Raw genomic sequence first — 21055 nt, 5'->3', positions numbered from 1 at the left:
CGTTTCCTGTTTATGTGGCAAGATATTAAAATCATAAGGCCATTTCAACATATTACAAGATATCAAAAATCCCTTCACAATTTAATATCAGCGACATCTTGGCATCACGTATAACAAATTTCACATGAATCTCATGAACCGTCTAGGAGGAGCATGTTAAAATTCATCATGTGTCAAAACACACATATTCAAAACCCTATTCTTTCCTTGGCCAGTTGGTGGCGCTATACCAGACAGGCATATTGGGCATCTAGATGTCATAATAATCACATTCTCTAATAACCTGAAAGGTTTCAGCCAAATCATTAAATGTATTGTGACTTCATGACATTTCCTGTTTATGTGGCGAATATTAAAATTCATCATATTGCCATTTCAACATATTACAACATATCAAAAATCCCTTCGCAATTCAACATCAGCAATATTTTCGCATCATGTTTGCCAAGTTTGACATGAATCTGATGAACCGTCTAGGAGGAGTACGTTAAAAATGACCATGTGTCCAAACGCATACAAGCCCAATTACCTCACTTCCTGTTGGGCGTGGCTAATGCAATGTATATACGAAAGTTGTTCATCTTGGGATGAACTACATACGTACCGAATTTGGTATGCGTAGCTGAAACTATATGCTAATCCAAGGACTCCATGACATTATGAAGTCCCATGGCGCTATGAAGTCCCTGGGCCACGCCCGGGGCCAAACATCTGTGGCTGAATAGCGGCTCCAATGACTGATGTATCAAATTTCATGAGTTTTCGTGCATGGGAAATGCCTCAAAAAAAGCCAAGCACGACAGAAAAATAAGAATAAGAATCCTTCGAAAAACAATAGGGTCCTCGCACCAAATGGTGCTCGGGCCCTAATTAAAACTTGTACACCAAATTGTGTAGTTTTCTATTACAGATGTTATAATCATTCTGATATAGAAAAAGATCCGTTCAGAGAATCACTGAAAGCACAAATTTACCATCACATTCATGTCCCTGTATGTAAACTTCTGACCAAACTGTACAAGAGTGATACTAAATACTCAGAGTTAATATTCCTCATTCGTTTTGGCAAATACAATACAAAAAAATTTGCTCAGATTTCATTTTATGAAGTAATTTACTGTAAATCCTGTTTACAGAAGAGATCTCGTCTTATGTTCAGTGGTTTTAATGGACAGTCTGGTATGAGGAGGTCATATGATTGAGTCCCAGTGATGTGAAAGTAAAGCGAGTTATCCTCTCTGCTCCATTATTCAGAATGCCACTCGCCCATCAGGAGTGTCTGCGTATTCACAACAAAGTGGTTAGAGCTCTCTTCCAAGCATGTTGCATTCTCCGGTGGACAAATAGATAAGGAATGGTTCACTGGTAACCGATTATTTTATATAACCACGGCCATTCTTCAGAATTCAATGTTTGAGCTTAAAGTTCACATTCAAGTCAATGCAATCATTGGATATTTTTGATATTAACAATAATTTAATATTCCATCTATATATCCAGCTAGCTATCCATTACCTGAAAGCATAAAACTAGCAAGGTGTGTGTGTGTAGGACAGGAACATGGAGCCTGCTGATCACTGGATCCCTGATGATGTTGCTCAATGGCTCAATCACATTGGAATCCACCAGCACCAGCTGTCTCTCGACGTGCTTTATGGTAGGAATGAACACACACACTCAAAAGTTTGGACACCCCTTCTAATTCAGTGCTGTTTCTTTATTTTTATGAATTAAAAAAGTCACTTCATGTCTTAAAGTAATGATTGATGTCATTTCTCTTTACTTAGTTGTTCGGTTCTTCACATAATATGGATTACTGCAGTTATAGGATTGGGCTGTTTACTGTATGTTTATTATTTACTCTTTGTTTGATGTCAAACGCATTAAGAAGGTGAGAAACTCATCCAATAATGACCTTTTGATGAGACAACTATTAATTGAAAAGTATTCCAGGTGACTCCCTCATGAAGATGGATAAGAGAATGACAATAGTGTACAAAGTGTCATCAAGGGGAACACTGGATATGCTCAAGAACCTAAAATATCAATCTTCAATCTTTTATTTCAATTACATATAAACAAATAGACTACACGAGTCTGCAAATAGCGCACTGCTAATCAAGGCAGACTCATGTTTACAAAAAAATTACATTTTATTTATATATATTACACACACATATATTACATTACACACACACTATATATATATATATATATATATATATATATATATATATATATATATATATATATATATATATATATATATACACATACACACACACACACACACACACACACATATATATATACAACCCCGATTCCAAAAAAGTTGGGACAAAGTACAAATTGTAAATAAAAAAGGAATGCAATGATGTGGAAGTTTCAAAATTCCATATTTTATTCAGAATAGAACATAGATGACATATCAAATGTTTAAACTGAGAAAATGTATCATTTAAAGAGAAAAATTAGGTGATTTTAAATTTCATGACAACAACACATCTCAAAAAAGTTGGGACAAGGCCATGTTTCCCACTGTGAGACATCCCCTTTTCTCTTTACAACAGTCTGTAAACGTCTGGGGACTGAGGAGACAAGTTGCTCAAGTTTAGGGATAGGAATGTTAACCCATTCTTGTCTAATGTAGGATTCTAGTTGCTCAACTGTCTTAGGTCTTTTTTATTGTATCTTGCGTTTTATGATGCGCCAAATGTTTTCTATGGGTGAAAGATCTGGACTGCAGGCTGGCCAGTTCAGTACCCGGACCCTTCTTCTACGCAGCCATGATGCTGTAATTGATGCAGTATGTGGTTTGGCATTGTCATGTTGGAAAATGCAAGGTCTTCCCTGAAAGAGACGTCGTCTGGATGGGAGCATATGTTGCTCTAGAACCTGGATATACCTTTCAGCATTGATGGTGTCTTTCCAGATGTGTAAGCTGCCCATGCCACACGCACTAATGCAACCCCATACCATCAGAGATGCAGGCTTCTGAACTGAGCGCTGATAACAACTCGGGTCGTCCTTCTCCTCTTTAGTCCGAATGACACGGCCTCCCTGATTTCCATAAAGAACTTCAAATTTTGATTCGTCTGACCACAGAACAGTTTTCCACTTTGCCACAGTCCATTTTAAATGAGCCTTGGCCCAGAGAAGACGTCTGCGCTTCTGGATCATGTTTAGATACGGCTTCTTCTTTGAACTATAGAGTTTTAGCTGGCAACGGCGGATGGCACGGTGAATTGTGTTCACAGATAATGTTCTCTGGAAATATTCCTGAGCCCATTTTGTGATTTCCAATACAGAAGCATGCCTGTATGTGATGCAGTGCCGTCTAAGGGCCCAAAGATCACGGGCACCCAGTATGGTTTTCCGGCCTTGACCCTTACGCACAGAGATTCTTCCAGATTCTCTGAATCTTTTGATGATATTATGCACTGTAGATGATGATATGTTCAAACTCTTTGCAATTTTACACTGTCGAACTCCTTTCTGATATTGCTCCACTATTTGTCGGCGCAGAATTAGGGGGATTGGTGATCCTCTTCTCATCTTTACTTCTGAGAGCCGCTGCCACTCCAAGATGCTCTTTTTATACCCAGTCATGTTAATGACCTATTGCCAATTGACCTAATGAGTTGCAATTTGGTCCTCCAGCTGTTCCTTTTTTGTACCTTTAACTTTTCCAGCCTCTTATTGCCCCTGTCTCAACTTTTTTTGAGATGTGTTGCTGTCATGAAATTTCAAATGAGCCAATATTTGGCATGAAATTTCAAAATGTCTCACTTTCGACATTTGATATGTTGTCTATGTTCTATTGTGAATACAATATCAGTTTTTGAGATTTGTAAATTATTGAATTCCGTTTTTATTTACAATTTGTACTTTGTCCCAACTTTTTTGGAATCGGGGTTTTGTGTATATATATATATATATATATATATAAATATAAAAAATCACTCACACACACACACACATAAAAGATAAGAACATACTTGACAAATTAACAACTATTTGGTAACAAAAAGAGAGGAGACAATACTTGTTATTCGATATAAAGGTACAGTAATATATCATTCAATAGCATTGAAAAAAATATATATGATAATTCATGCATGGTATTAAATAATATTTAAAGTTAAAACTAAGATTGTATAAATGTATGTAATTATATATAAAATAAAGTTATGTAGAAAGAAAGAGTTTGGAGATGTCAACATCATATCCATATACTTAAATCGGAAAAAAGGTGGTGTCTGACTTTTCTTGAACGACAATTTAGATGAAGATCTTATAGAAGTTGGAATCTGGTTCCATACCCTAACACCAACATGGGAAAATGAGTTCTTTTGTAGATTTGTGCAAGAAGACTGAGTATATAAGTTCTTGGAGTAAGATGACCTAGTGTTATAAGAATGGATACTAGAAATAGAAGAAAATAATTTACAAATGTTTGAGGGTGCATGTTGATTAACAACGTCATACATTAATTTAGAAATACATTCATAGAAAAGAAGATTCACTGGTAAAATATTGGTTTTGGAAAACAATGGAAGGGCACTTTATTATCAACAAAATGGATTAATCTTAAAGCTTGTTTTTGTAGGATTAATACTTTATCTAAATGAGTTTTACAAGCCTGTCCCCAAGAACTAAGACCATATGTTAAATAAGGTTGAATCAGAGAGCGAGATAATGTCATAAGGGTATGTAGTGGAATAAAATGTCTAAGCTTGGCTAAAAGGCCGACGACCTTGCTTATTTCGTTGCAAATAAAGTCAATATGAGGCTTCCAAGAAAGATCGTCATCGATTATTAAACCCAAATATTTGACATACTTTTTACATTCAAGTGAAACAAATTTGTTTTGAGAGTTAATAAATATTTTAATATTAATTGAAGACTTTTTTACGATAGTGAGAAAAAATTACAAAATTAGATTTTTTTAGATTAAGAGTTAGCTTATTAACTGTAAACCATTCATGAAGTTGTTAGCTCTTTATATCAAACATATCTTTTTAACACTTTGTTTACTGCATAATTCCGGATGTTATTTCTTAGTTTTGATGTCTTCAGTTTTGTTCTACGTGTGGAGAATAGTCACAATACAGAAACACCTACGAATGAGGAGAGTAGGGGTGTACAAACTTTTGACTGGTACTCTGTGTGTGCGCGCATAAAATCAGAAAGCTACTAAAATATCACACACACACACACACACACACACACACACACACACACACACACACACACCTCCATTTACCACAAATCCATGTTTTTACAGAGAAACAGAAAATTTGGCCAAGTGGAATACAGGACCTTTAAATACTGAAATTTTACATGAATTAATTATAATTTAATTGTACATGAATTAAAATTCATGACAATTTTAAATAACATGCCTTGGGATAAATAAGTAAATAATTAACACGGGGTGTAAATGGGTTTAAAAACCAGTTGGGTTCATATATCAGGGCAGTTCAATGTATTCTTATCATCATAGGGATATTTGGTCTTGATAAAAACTCACATACAAATAAATAAATCACTGAAATCGCAGGAAAACTGAGCTCGTACTATCAAAACTGCGCAATTCACACAATCCTCAATTAATGTACTTTAAAGTGAAATACTAAATAAAAGTCAGAGAATGTAATGCCACGTGATTCAGTTCATTCATGTTAGTCTCTTAATTACTTCCAGTGAAAAGTGAATAATGAATCTCTTGGTTCCTTTTCTGCCTCCTCAGTGCTCCAAGTCATTATGTTTTACGAATTCTGACGCGTTTTATAAATATTTAAAGATTAACTTTATTCCTGCATCAGGCTTTTCAGGATGGCAGTGAAAGGAGAGCCGAATCCGGGAAGAATCGGTTCAGTAAAGCGAGTTAAAATCCTCATCACTTTGGTGTCGACTCTTTTCCGCGAGTGCGAGTCACTGGCCAATCACAGCATGTCTCACGAGTAGGGGTGTGGTTTTGGACGGAAGCGGGTGCAAAAAAATAGAAAAAAATAAAAAGTTGGACAGGCGTTCAGGCGAACGGTGCTAGTGCACGGAGATGAGGCGGGTTTTTTTTTTTTTACTTTTTTAATAAGTGAGGAGCTCAAACGTTCTTTTAGACAAGAAAATAAGCATTTATAAATATTATCGGTGTGCTTGAAGAGAAGAGGCGTCTCTAGGACTAAAGTTAGTTCAGCATGGTGGAGCTGCGAGTGTGTGCTGAAGATCACCTCTCTCTCTCTCTCTCTCTCTCTGGAGAGCAGGACTTCTTGGTGAAGACTAAACTCGGGTAAAGAACAGCAAATTCTGACTTATTTCGTCCGTTTGATCCTAGAATAGATGATAAAACAGGACTGAATATTTATGCTAGTGAAATGTTAGTTGTGTGAAAATAGTTTCTGAGGTAAATTTAGCGGCTAACTCGGCTAACGGTATTATTAACTGCCGCTGGTTCTCGTGCGCATGCGCGTGACGCTGCGCCTTTTAACGGTCAGCTGTTGTGGACTTTAATAATGTTAATAAATCTGTTATATACACGCTGTTACTCTGCTGTAATAGTGGATATAGTATCATTAGTGTGTAATAATTATTTATAGCACTGTTATTTGTCTATAATAGTATACAGTAGACAGTCCTGTCACTCTGTAATAGTATACAGTGGTGTACAAAAGCGCATACAATTGCCAAGAAATTAAGCAGAGCAAAGATTCCTTCAAAATGGTTAAATTAAATGTTTCTACCTTTAAAAATATTATAAAGTGTATACGTTTTATTCTGCAACAAAAGGTATGCGTGTATATATTAGTCCCATTGCTCTGCTGTACTGTTACTTTGCATTTCGTCCTGTTGCTCTGCAATAATAGTATATCTAATCCTGATACTCTATAATAATAATACTGTTGCTTGGCTATAGTAGTATTTATAGTTTAGTGTAGCATATAGATCTATATTACAAGCAACTTAAAGCACCAGAAAAGTCCTGAAGATCCCAACGCTAATGTGCAATTCCATCAGTGTCCATGTCCTATCTGCCTCTGTTTAACATTGTGATTGCTCATGCAAATATTTCCGACAGGAAACACAGAGCAGATCTGCTCAAATCTGCCCTTTGGCCCAAAAAGCAGAAAGAAGAAAGCAGCAGGAACTCACTTCACTGATTGCGCTACTTAAACTCTTGCTTTGAGAGACAGGGATGACAGAACTCATGCCGATCGTCAGTCGTTAACTGTCATCTTTACAGGAGGCCGGAGACGATCATGAGTCGGTCCTGGATGACATTAACGTTCCAGTGTTGGTTTGATGTGTCAGGGTCATTCGGTCAGTCGTGATACAGGAGTGTTGTGATAGTGTGTGTGTGGACACATGTTTGGACCTTGAGTATTTTCGTGTGCTCCTGCTCTCATTTCCCATTCTGGCATTTGAAACTTTCACCAGCTGGTGCAACTGTAGTGGGGTTTATAATTATAATCCCAAAATAGCATTAGGAATGTGATGGTGGTGATCACGGGTCTTTACACACACAGTTCTCAGCTTGTTTTGTAGTCTCCAGTCTTTAACAGTTTCTAAATCTTAAATAATCACACAGTTTTTAAGACAGCTGAGAAAATTATTTGCAAAATTATGATTTATATTCTGGGCAGCACGGTGGTGTAGTGGTTCGCACTGTCGCCTCACAGCAAGAAGGTTCTGGGTTTGAGCCCAGCGGCCGACGAGGGCCTTTCTGTGTGGAGTTTGCATGCTCTCCTCGTGTCCACGTGGGTTTCCGCCGGGTGCTCCAGTTCCCCCCCCCACAGTCCAAAGGCATGCAGGTTAGGATAATTGTTGGCTCTAAATTGACCGTGAGTGTGAATGGTTGTCTGTGTGTCAGCCCTGTGATGACCTGGCGACCTGTCCAGGGTGTGCCCCGCCTCTCGCCCATAGTCAGCTGGGATAGGCTCCAGCTTGCCTGCGACCCTGTAGGACAGGATAAGCAGCTACAGATAATGGATGGATTTATATTCTTGCTGCCTAGAAACTGGCTCTGCCCTCATTTAAAGGAAAAGAATGTCACCATTGCCTTTGCATTATTATTATTATTATTATTATTATTATCATCATCATCATCTGAACTGCTTACCTGTTCCTCTCCAGGTGAGGGCGCTCAGGTGTTCTCAGGCTCCATCATGCACAACAGCTCTGATGACGCTGTTGTCGTTTCCGGGCCTGTTCTGCAACGCCTGATGCAGGAAAACCTGCGGAACGGAAACGGAGTCAGTCCAGACATCCAGGCCATGGCGTCTCCTAGCAACCCTGTGCCCACAGAGACTCTGCTCCCAGAGACGCAGCCCCGACAGGAGCCACAGGGTCAGGAGCACCAGGTAGACAGCAGCTCCATGGAAAAGAATGCCAAAGAAGCGCAAAACACAGCAAGCGTTCAGGTGAATCTCACCGTCCCTGGGCTTGGAGCTTTAGAGCTTCCATCATATGAGGAGGCTAAATCCCAGTCTCAGCTTTACAGAGGTCAGCAGGGTCAGAATGAAGAGCTGAACGTGGCCTGCACGCACATGCATGTTCATCACACGGGTAACACACTTACAAATCCAGCCCACACATATACAGGTGTAAAGAACAGTAACCACCTGCTCAGCAGTCCAAATCCAGGCCATAACCCACAAACTCAGATCAATTTACACCCAAACCAGCACATCCCCACCAGCACCAGCTCATGTCCTCCGTCTCTCTCCTCTGCTCCCTCACTTTCTTCCTTTGCTCGTGCTGAAGGTCGTGCGTGGGTCCAGCGGGGGTGTACAGGAGTGGACGAAGGCTTAGCCGGGCTCGAACAGGGCCATGTCCGCTCCCTCAGCGAGCGCATCATGCAGCTCAGTTTGGAGAGAAACGGAGCCAAGCAGCCCAGAGAGATGTCTCCTAACGGCGAAGAACGAATGGAAGTGATGCCTTCTTCCCCGTCTGGCAAAACCACCATGCCTTCATCATCTAAAGGTTCTCTAGAGCCTCGAGGTCCTCCTCCTGAATATCCTTACAAAGCCAAAGCTCAGCCAGCATACTCATCCAGTACAAGCCCTGGTCCAATAACACTAGAACAATCCCCGCTCTCCATCGAAGCTCCTCTGGGACAGATCTCCAGTCTAATTCCACCTGTCGTACCACAGACTGGATGGGGCACACGTTTGCCTCCACAGGGACAGATTGTACCTGCTGAGGCGTTTTCCATGATGAGCCACGCTCAGCACATGATGACTCTCGTCAGCGATGAAAACCAGAGACTCAGACAGGAGCTGCTGATCCAGACAGAGAAAACTGGTAAACTACAACGGGTATGTAGTTGTAGTATATGGATTTGGTTCTTACGCTGATAATTTCAGATTTTAGGGCTGTATTCAGAAACTAATATTAAAATGCTACATCAGTGTTTACGTAGGGAAGTGCCTCACATTCAGCAGTGAGTTTTCTGGATTAAAATCATCAGCAAAGTTGCCAGATATTTTCTTGAGTTTAATTGTCCCAGATGGGTTTTACAGTACTGTCTAGACCACAAAACACTTATGATACTATTAATCAATTAAGCAGGTATATAAAATATATTTATATATATTGGCCTTGAATGATATTCCAGTGTTTTGATCGTATTTACACCCAAAACATATTTCAGAGTGACACACTGTTTATATCAAACTGTCACAGTTTATGTTTTATTCTAAACACAGCCCCAAGTGTGAATGTGACTCAGGATGGAAATGGAAGCAATACTGAAGACAACTGCAGAACAGTAGGAGAGAGAGTGATGATGATGGTGGTGTGTGTGTGTGTGTGTGTGTGTGTGTAGTTGGAGGCTGAAGTCCAACGTCTCTCAGATGCTTACGAGAACCTGGTAAGAAGCTCATCCAAGCGCGAGACTCTAGACAAAACCATGAAGATGAAACTGGAGGGGGAAATCAGACGCCTGCATGACTTCAACCGAGACCTGAGAGGTGAGCAACGCCGTGGATCGTTTTTCATCTCAAAAATGACAGACATGGCCTGCGAACAACATTCGCTTAGCTAATTCTGGAAACATCTGCATCTTTGTTTATCATAAAGCTTATGTGAAGGAATAGTTTTAACAAGGTTACTCATTTCATATCCTTTATTCTTCTGTATCTTCCCAAATCCAGATCGGTTGGAAACAGCCAATCGCAAACTGGCAAACCAGGATGCAGAAGGGCAGGAGGACAGCCATGTTTTCCTCTCAGAGAGTGAGTTCACACCAACAGGCAAAAAAACAAAACACTTCAGCAAACTCATCTGATGTGTCAGATCTCAACACCTGTGTTCTAAAGACAATTACCTGTTCATACAGCATCAGGCTAATTATGTAATAGTTCTACACCACAGCGATAATGAATTCTGGAGTCTGATTGGTCAGTTATTAAAGGTGTTGATTAATTCTCTCGAACAGCAGTTCTGAATGTAGTGCAGCTGTAAATCACTGGTTCATATTAATGCACTCATTCTAATACGTTACTGTAGTAACTGATTATTCACAGGGACATGTACAGCAGACACTCCAGTGATAAACAGATTAATCTACAAGTTTAAACGGATAGAGGAATAAAACCCTTGGGAATGTGATTTTATAGAAAAAAAAAAAATCAACTTCAGGGTGATAACAGCCTCAGTATCACCACACCCTGTTGATTATTGTCCTATAACACCACATCACAAAGTGGTCTGTTCCTTAATTATATTAGAATATATTTGAGCACACTGATGCCAAGGGTTTTTTTGCGCGTTAGCTAATGAAGGAAGATGGGTTCCCTACTACAACTAAGAAAAAATGATTTCCTGCCTTCCTTCTGCCCCGCCTCACTGCGCTTTCTAAAAGGAGCAGACAGACTTATCTTACTTCCTCCAAAACAACAGTGACTGAATAAACAAAAGATAAGTGTCCAGCACCAGTTTATTTTAAAAAACAAAACTGTCCAAGCCATAGTAACTACTGCAGGGAGATTTAATTAGATTAAGAAAGTAAAATAGTATTTGCACAACAGCTAAAGGGTGAACAAAAGCACTCACACGTAACAAGTGGTAGAACTGAGACTATGATCTGTCTCCATCACAAACACTTGAATTTGTGTCTAGTTAGAGTCCTCTCTCATAATACACTTCATCAAGCAAGTAGTGTGTCATGAAATAGGCTTATGCTAGGATTCGAACCTGGTTTGCTGGTGTGATAATCCAGCAAACCCCCACTAGGCCGATGACTCAAATGCAGAGGCGTGAGTAGAAAAGTATCAGAAAGTTTATTTACAATATATACAGTCCAAAAATAAATAATCCAAAATGCTCAGAAGATGAAGGGAAAAGTAAAAAATATCCAAAAGTTCAAAGTCAAAACAAAAGCCAAAAAAAAAAAAAAAAAAGGCAAAAATACCAATGCTCAGAAGATCCAAAAAACAGTAAATACTAAGTCCAAAAAGAAAAGCAAAGTGCAAAACCAAAAAGACAAAGGCAAGGAACACGGTACAGAAGTATCTGGAGCTAAACATAACAGCACAAAGACTCCGTGACAAGAGGACTGAACTCAGGGGTGTAAATACACTAATTAAGGACAGGTCGGGGCAGGAAACAGGCAATAAGAAACAACACAGAGGCGACCTCTAGAGGCCAAAACAAACATGACCAAACAAAGGAAATAACAGCGGCCTCTAGAGGCCAAAACAGTCCCAGTCCTAACAGGACCCCCCCCCCCCCAGGAGCATCTCCTGACGTTCCCAGGGCGATCAGGATGGGCCGAATGGAAGTCCCGACAAAGTTCTTTATCACGTATGTCCCGAGCTGGGACCCAGCAGCGCTCCGCAGGGCCATAGCCCTCCCAGTCCACAAGATATTGGAGACCCCCGCGAACCCGGCGGGAGTCCAGCAGGCGGTGCACGGTGAAAACGGTCTGACCCTGGAAGATGCGGGGGGGCGGGGGGTTCCTAGGGGCAGGGGCATACGTGGACGTCAGTACGGGCCGCAACAGGGAAACATGGAATGTGGGGTTGATCCTTAGCGTACGTGGTAACTGGAGCCGGTAGGAGACAGGGTTAACTCTGCGTACAACCTTGAAGGGACCAATGTAGCGAGGAGCAAGCTTGCGGTTCTCCACCCGCAGCGGAAGGTGCTTGGTGGACAGCCAAACCCGCTGCCCAGGGCGGAAAGTGTGGGCAGGTCTCCTATGGTGGTTGGCCTGAGTCTGGTTGGTACTGGAGGTCTGGATGAGTGTCCTCCTGACCTTGCTCCAGGTCTTGCGACACCGTCTCACGTATTGGTTGACCGAGGGCACCCCAGCGTCCTCCTCCTGGTCCGGGAACAGAGGTGGCTGGAACCCGAATTGGCACTGGAACGGCGACAGCTTGGTGGCCGATGACTGCAGGGTGTTGTGGGCGTACTCTGCCCATGGCAGCCAGGTGCTCCACGATGTCGGGTTATCCATAGCCAGGCCTCGCAGGGTGGTTTCCAGGTCTTGGTTGAGCCTCTTCGTCAGGCCATTGGACTGGGGGTGGAACCCAGAGGAGAGGCTGGCAGTGGCCCCGATGAGCTTGCAGAAGCCGTGCCACACTCGGGAGGAGAACTGGGGCCCCCGGTCAGAGACGATGTCCTGTGGAAGACCAAAGACTCGGAAGATGTGATTAAATAACAATTTAGCAGTGTCAAGGGCAGAAGGGAGTTTGCACAGTGGTATAAAGTGGCAGGCCTTGGAGAATCTGTCCACTATGACCAAAATGACAGTGCTACCTTGAGACTCAGGGAGACAGGTGATGAAGTCAACCGCCACATGGGACCAGGGACGCCAGGGAATAGGCAGAGGAAGAAGCCTCTGCGGAGTCGGTCATGACAGTCTTTCTGTTAGGGTTTTGCTGGGATTTGAACCTGGTTCACTGGTGTGATAATCCAGCAAACCCCCACTAGGCCACCAGGGGTATGACGCAAATGCAGAGGCGTGAGGCAGAAGTAGAAAAGTATCAAAAAGTTTATTTACAATATATACCAGTCCAAAAAGAAATAATCCAAAACACTCAGAAGATGAAGGGAAAAATAAAAAAATATCCAAAAGTTCAAAGTCAAAACAAAAGCCAAAAAACCAGAAAAGAAAAGGCAAAAATACCAACGCTCAGAAGACCCAAAAAACAGTAAATACAAAGTCCAAAAAGCTAAGCAAAGTGCAAAACCAAAAAGACAAAGGCAAGGAACACAGTACAGAGGTAACTGGAGCTAAACATAGCACAAAGACTCCGTGACAAGAGGACTGAACTCAGAGGTATAAATACACAAACTAATTAAGGACAGGGCGGGGCAGGAAACAGGCAATAAGACAAACACAAAACAAAGAACACAGTGGCGACCTCTAGAGGCCAAAACAAACATGACCAAACAAAGGAAATAACAGCGGCCTCTAGAGGCCAAAACAGTCCCAGTCCTAACAGAGTTTGAGTTAGATGTGTTTGAGTGATAAATAATTTTCTAAATGTTTCTTTTACGACCATTACCTCTCAGTAAGGGTTCAATTATAAACTCTTTGATGAAGCCAACATTTAGGATTTAGGACAGCCCCTTTTCTTTCTATCTCCCAGGAAGAGAGAGTGTAAAGGAGATGGAGAGGCTGGAGATGGAGGCGGAATCTCTTCGTTCAGCCAATGAAGATCAGCGACGTCATATCGAGATTTTAGAACAGGCTCTGAACAACGCTCAGAGCAAAGTGGTCAGGCTGGAGGAGGAGGTGAGTCACATCTCCACCTTTACATCCTAAACTGACCATTACTGACTGAAGTTTGCATTAATCCACTCAGTGTAATACATTATTGTTTCCATAGTAACAGCTCAGTTACAGGGACTGGTACAGTGGACGCTCCATGTAAACAGATTAAGCTGGTTAAATAATCAGTGTGAAAATCATTCATTTGATTTACATGTTATATGCTCAGCTTCATACTAGCTTAATGCCCAGATTAGATTAGCAAAGTGAGCTAACTGTACTACAGTTGTGCTTGAAACAGGGCTTGACATTAACTTTTAAACCCACTTGCCCTGGGGGGTAAGTGGGGGTTAATTTCCGTCCCCCCAATATTATTACTTGTCCCCTATTTTGCAAGTACAATTTTTTTTTTTTTTAGGAAAACCATAGAATAGTTGTGAATTGCAACATAAAATGAAGATCACACATTGAGTTGAAGTTTGGTTATTGGTTACTTTTTACTTGTAATGGACAATAACCATTTTATCCAAAATAGTTTTTCCTGCCTTAGTTGATTTACTTCCATTTCACATGCATGCAGCTGTTGTAAACTTCAGTGTGTTTGTGTAGAACTCTCTCAGACTGTAGGTTCATTACTCGATAATGTAGAAATCATAAAATAGAAATCTGTAACAAAGTTTGTATGAAGAAAACAATAGGGTGCCAAGACTTTTGAACAGTACTGAGTTTGAGAATATTTATATATTGTTCATCTTGTGATATCATGCACCTCTAGATTTAAAAAAAAAAAAAAAAATCCTGCGCTTTGTCATGACAGGCAGGATAATGTTTGAGTTTAAAATTGTTTAGTGTGTAGGTATGTGTGTTTTATACAGACCTGGCAACCTGTAACTGAATCAGTGCAAGTCAAGTCAAATCAACTTTGTCAAATATGCTATACATGCTCGACATACAGCACAAATGAAATTACAGTCCTCTCTGACCCACGGTGCAAACAGGCAATGTAATAAATAAAAATATAGAATAATTGACAAACAATACAAACAGTATAAGCACTCTAGATAAGAACTAGACATAGACTAAACACTCAGATCAGTGCAGCTGATCTGTCGGGGACAGTATGGTTTTTTTTGTTTGTTTTAAATAAACCTAGAGGTGGATAACAAAAAAAAAAAAAAAGGATATATAAATATTTTGTGCAGGACTGTGTTCCTTTGATAACAGAAACAAAGCTCCAGCTCTCTCTGCTCTTAATCTGTTCTGTTCTTTGAGGATTTATCGCACATGTCACTCCTTGTTGAGTTTTTTATGCCCCAGTTGTTTGAAACCAATCTGGGTTTTCTGTGTCGAATAAGGAAGCGGCTTCACCTTTAAGAAAATCAAACACCTTCATGAAGGAGCTAATTCGAATGCAAGCAGAAAAAAAAACCGAGATTCTTAAGCAAACTCTTCCATTCTCACTTCCGACTGTTTTTGTAAAATACATTTTAAATACAATTTCTCTGGAGTTTTCAGGCTGAGCTCCTCTCCTCGTATTCTTTAACCAGTCATTTCCTCGTTGTTCTTGAAGCATTTGCTTCTATTTGTTAACATTTTTCTTGATAGCAGGGAGATGGTGATGCCTTTTATCTATTTCTCTGTTTGAACAAGCAAAAACAGCACAAAAATTAACCATATTGAAGACAGATTAAGCCTTACTTGCATGAAAGACGGTGTCTGTTTGACCCCAGCTGTAATTATCATGTGATGCGTAACATCATGCACAAGGGGTCTATAAACAGTACGCGTACCATACTACAACAGCGGGAGTATAGAAAATAACTTGCAAAGCAGTAAATGAAACCGAGAAAAAGAAAACCGCCAAGACATAATGGCGGACACGTAGTGAGGGACGCTTTTAGGAACTGAAATAAAAGATCAAAAAGCCTAATTTTTGTGGTGCTAGTTTGTAGTCAGGCATGTCGGGGAAATATCCCACTTGCCCGAATGCATGTTTCACTTTCCCTGGGCAATCAGGCAGTCCTTAATGTTGAGCCCTGTGAAAGTTTGTGAACCCTTTAGAATTTTCTATATTTCTGCATAAATATGACCTACTGTAAATCATCAGATTTTCACACAAGTCCTAAAAGTAGATAAAGAGAACCCAGTTAAACAAATGAGACAAAAATATTATACTTGGTCATTTATTTATTGAGGAAAATGATCCAATATTACATATCTGTGAGTGGCAAAAGTATGTGAACTTCTAGGATTAGCAGTTAATTTGAAGGTGAAATTAGAGTCAGGTGTTTTCAATCAATGGGATGACAATCAGGTGTGAGTGGACACCCTATTTAATTTAAAGAACAGGGATCTATCAAAGTCTGATCTTCACAACACGTTTGTGGAAGTGTATCATGGAACGAACAAAGGAGATTTCTGAGGACCTCAGAAAAAGCGTTGTTGATACTCATCAGGCTGGAAAAGGTTACAAAACCATCTCTAAAGAGTTTGGACTCCACCAATCCACAGTCAGACAGATTGTGTACAAATGGAGGAAATTCAAGACCATTGTTACCCTCCCCAGGAGTGGTGGACCAACAAAGATCACGCTAAGAGCAAGGCGTGTAATAGTCGGTGAGGTCACAAAGGACCCCAGGGTAACTTCTAAGCAACTGAAGGCCTCTCTCACATTGGCTAATGTTAATGTTCATGAGTCCACCGTCGGGAGAACACTCAGCAACAATGGTGTGCATGGCAGGGTTGCAAGGAGAAAGCCACTGCTCTCCAAAAAGAACATTGTTGCTCGTCTGCAGTTTGCTAAAGATCACATGGACAAGCCAGAAGGCTATTGAAAAAATGTTTTGTGGACGGATGAGACCAAAATGGAACTTTTTGGTTTAAATGAGCAGCGTTATGTTTGGAGAAAGGAAAACACTGCATTCCAGCATAAGAACCTTATCCCATCTGTGAAACATGGTGGTGGTAGTATCATGGTTTGAGCCTGTTTTGCTGCACCTGGGCCAGGACGGCTTGCCATCATTGATGGAACAATGAATTCTGAATTATACCAGTGAATTCTAAAGGAAAACGTCAGGACATCTGTCCATGAACTGAATCTCAAGAGAAGGTGGGTCATGCAGCAAGACAACGACCCTAAGCACACAAGTTGTTCTGCCAAAGAATGGTTAAAGAAGAATAAAGTGAATGTTTTGGAATGGCCAAGTCAAAGTCCTGACCTTAATCCAATGGAAATGTTGTGGAAGGACCTGAAGCGAGCAGTTCATGTGAGGAAACCCACCAACATCCCAGAGTTGAAGCTGTTCTGTATGGAGGAACGGGCTAAAATTCCTCCAAGCCGGTGTGCAGGACTGATCAACAGTTACCGCAAACGTTTAGTTGCAGTTATCGCTGCACAAGGGGGTCACACCAGATACTGAAAGCAAAGGTTCACATACTTTTGCCACTCACATATGTAATATTGGATCATTTTCCTCAATAAATAAAAGACCAAGTATAATATTTTTGTCTCATGTGTTTAACTGGGTTCTCTTTATCTACTTTTAGGACTTGTGTGAAAATCTGATGTTGTTTTAGATCATATTTATGCAGAAATATAGAACATTCTAAAGGGTTCACAAATTTTCAAGCACCACTGTAACTCCACACACTCACCAGAGACCCTACCGATCTCTAGATAGAATATGAAACCACACTTAAGTTTTTCCTCCATGTTTAAGCATCAAACAGTAAATGGGAACTAATTGCAGGTAGGAACTAAAGTTGTGTATGGGGAACTGAAAAAACGTTGGACCATGTGCTCTATAGTACTGGCCAGAGGAATCATTTGAGACAATTGTTTGGATTTTTCGCTTTAGAGCTTCATACCTAATTTACATAGAGCTAAGAAAATCTCATCTGAAATGTTGCATGCCTCTGAATCATGTACAGACGTAGAAAATGAACACCTGTCGATTTGTGACATACTAATGTAATGTTGGGTTAAGGAAGGAGTCTCCAGTGTCAGCACTTTAACAGGTGTTTACGTTTTCCTACACAGCAAATATAGAGCAGAGGAAAAACAGCAAAACAACATCCATCAGATAGCCAGTGCCTTTAATATGTATAAATAAACATTCTGTGTGTGTGTGTGTGTGTGTGTGTGTGTGTGTGGAGAGTAGTTGGGGAGGAAGTGTGTGTATGTGGAGCGTGTGGAGCGTCTTCAGCAGGCTCTGGCACAGCTTCAGGCTGCCTGTGAGAAACGAGAGCAGCTGGAGAAACGCCTGAGGACACGACTAGAGAGAGAGCTGGAGACACTGAGATCCCAACAGGTACACACACCACTGCGATTTTGCCATTTACTTATTTAAGTGCTTATGTAAACCGCACATACTGTCATTTTCTCTTCACATCTGTACAGCCAACAGAGAGAAAAACAATCAAAACCACAAAGAACACACCCCAACTCTGTTTCTGTACTTGCTCCTGCCAAAGAGAAAGAGCAACAGCACACTTTGCTTTTAATCTGTTTTGGAAAATCCAGCTTTAGTTTATCAGTTATGAGGTGAATTTAAATTGTTTTGTTTTGAGAGAGATATTAAACGTTTAATGTTGTTTCATAATTAACAGAATAAGCCTAGACCTGGGTGGCACGGTGGTGTAGTGGTTAGCGCTGTCGCCTCACAGCAAGAAGGTCCGGGTTCGAGCCCCGTGGCCGGCGAGGGCCTTTCTGTGTGGAGTTTGCATGTTCTCCCCGTGTCCGCGTGGGTTTCCTCCGGGTGCTCCGGTTTCCCCCACAGTCCAAAGACATGCAGGTTAGGTTAACTGGTGACTCTAAATTGAGCGTAGGTGTGAATGTGAGTGTGAATGGTTGTCTGTGTCTATGTGTCAGCCCTGTGATGACCTGGCGACTTGTCCAGGGTGAACCCCGCCTTTCGCCCGTAGTCAGCTGGAATAGGATCCAGCTCGCCTGCGACCCTGTAGAACAGGATAAAGCGGCTACAGATAATGAGATGAGATGAGCCTAGACCTACGACAATCCCCCTCAGAAAACCACACCCCTCTTGACCACGCCCCTTCTCAGTCAAGCTGATAGAACAGGTTTCCACGGGTTTCATTTGGAATTGAAATCCGTGGAACTGTCCCTCAGTGTGTAACTTACACTGCACAGGATTATATATAATAGAATCGAAGAACACAGAAAGGAAATCTGCTCCATCTTCCACATAGCAGGTGCACAGCTACCTAATCTAACACCAAACTGTCCTGAAGAGGGCGCTAAAACAACAGGCCAGATGTAAAGCACCAAAACCCAAAAGAAAACAAGCTTATATTGCTCAGTCGTGCTTGCACTTGAGACTTCAAACCAGTTCTGCATGGGACTGATTTTCTCCTTTCTTCCACTTCTGCTTCTGGAACCAACTCATATGTTTTTAGTACAGCAGCTATAACTTCAGCACAATCAAGACTTTCATTGGGACTGAGGGTGGAATAAGCTACTTGAACCTTGCCTGTGAAAACACTGTAGCATCAACATTTTATCTGAATCAGGCCACCCTCTCACCTCTGCAACACCAACAGTACAACAAATGTTTCAGGATCTGTTTCATCAACCTTCAGCAGTCAAAGTAAATTTTCCAAATCAGTCACCGTCTCAACAGATTGACCGAGCAAAGAGATTCAGGAGCCTTTCCCTCTCTTATTAACTCTAATTCACATGTCCAACTGCTAGCTTTTCTCTTCCTAGCACTACTTCCACCTCCCATTGTCTCTGTGCTTGTTCCACCTTCATTCTCTCATTGTCTACCTGGAATTATAACTGCTTTCACTCATGTTTTGTATTTTCTTCTAACTCTGTATACTGTTCAAAAGATCCCAGTTCCTAGATGTAAATGCTGGACTATCAGGAGAAACCAGAACCTGAGCTGACTCTGAAATTTGATTAGATACAGCTAGGTTGTTTCCCTCAATGTACCATCAGAGATATCGTGCCAAGTCAGTTAAATTGGCCGTAGAAAAATTGAGATCAACTGCTACACTAAAAAAAAAATCATTCATAATAAACTAAGAACCCATAAAATCAGAACCAATCAAATGAAGTTAATAATGCAACTTGGTAGCACTAATCAACCATGGATCATTGCCAGAGCAAGTTCCCTCCTAACCTATCAAACCAAAACTAATTAACCCAACCCTAGTCTTCATGTGCGTACTGCAGGTGGGTACTTACATATGCACTCCGAGCCTGACTGTGTTTGGGAGAGACTATTGTTCCAACTAATACAGCGGAAGTGTTCACAGGATCAGACCTAGCCTATATAGCCTTCCCTATAAAGTCAACCAATCAGTCTTTAGGGGCGGGGCATAACACAGGCTGTTAGGTAGGCAGTTCTAGAGAGAGAGAGAGAGAGAGAGAGAGAGAAACAAACAAACAAACAAATAAATAAACACAACCGCAATGATTAAGCTACAGAGGACAGACGACCTGGCCGTCAGATTGGTGTAAAATGAGTACCACAGTGTACTTTACTGGGCAGTTACAGATTACACAGTCATGATGTATTTGTCATTTACAGTGCACAGTGTATAACGTGAGCAAAAAAATTAGATGCAATAGAAGTACAGCACACTGCTGGAGTTTGCTAACTCTGACACAGCCGGTATGGAACAAACCGCTTTTCAAAATGGAATTGAATACCCTATTTTCATCTCATCTCATCTCATTATCTCTAGCCGCTTTATCCTTCTACAGGGTCGCAGGCAAGCTGGAGCCTATCCCAGCTGACTACGGGCGAAAGGCGGGGTTCACCCTGGACAAGTCGCCAGGTCATCACAGGGCTGACACATAGACACAGACAACCATTCACACTCACATTCACACCTACGCTCAATTTAGAGTCACCAGTTAACCTAACCTGCATGTCTTTGGACTGTGGGGGAAACCGGAGCACCCGGAGGAAACCCACGCGGACACGGGGAGAACATGCAAACTCCACACAGAAAGGCCCTCGCCGGCCCCGGGGCTCGAACCCAGGACCTTCTTGCTGTGAGGCGACAGCGCTAACCACTACACCACCGTGCCGCCCCTACCCTATTTTTTCAATGATAAAATTGCCAGTATTTACCAACACTTTCATTCTGAAATTAATTCTTCTGTCCCGCTAGTAGCTCTTTCTCATAAAGCTGACTGCTGTCTCTCTGCTTTCTCTCCTGTTGATTCTTTTAAAGTATCGGAAATTATAACTAAGTCCTCCTCCTCCTCATGTTTGTTGGACCCTGCACCCACTGCACTTCTTAAATCCTGTGTATCTGCTATTTCCCCTTATATTGCTCATTTGATTAATCAGTGTTTTGCTTTAG

General features: G+C 41.2%; 1 protein-coding gene across 3 annotated transcripts in view; it reads left to right on the top strand.

Moving 5' to 3' along the window:
- Positions 1-21055, top strand: part of amotl1 (angiomotin like 1) — a 41127-nt gene that overhangs the window by 6455 nt on the left and 13617 nt on the right. The window contains exons 2-7 of one of the 3 annotated variants that reach the window (XM_060905570.1): positions 1552-1657; positions 8134-9317; positions 9827-9971; positions 10155-10235; positions 13596-13741; positions 17878-18027. In XM_060905570.1, the coding sequence (XP_060761553.1) occupies positions 1561-1657; positions 8134-9317; positions 9827-9971; positions 10155-10235; positions 13596-13741; positions 17878-18027 (1803 nt within the window). In that variant the 5' untranslated portion in view covers positions 1552-1560. Of the gene's footprint in view, positions 1-1551; positions 1658-6004; positions 6293-8133; positions 9318-9826; positions 9972-10154; positions 10236-13595; positions 13742-17877; positions 18028-21055 lie in introns of those variants that run through there. The other 2 variants (XM_060905571.1, XM_060905572.1) reach the window with 2 other exon arrangements.

The sequence above is a fragment of the Neoarius graeffei genome, chromosome 23 (genome assembly GCF_027579695.1).
Source record: "Neoarius graeffei isolate fNeoGra1 chromosome 23, fNeoGra1.pri, whole genome shotgun sequence".
NCBI classification, from domain to species: domain Eukaryota; kingdom Metazoa; phylum Chordata; class Actinopteri; order Siluriformes; family Ariidae; genus Neoarius; species Neoarius graeffei.
The sequence above is the reverse complement of the archived record's forward strand: the minus strand, read 5'-3'. Positions and strand labels throughout refer to the sequence as shown.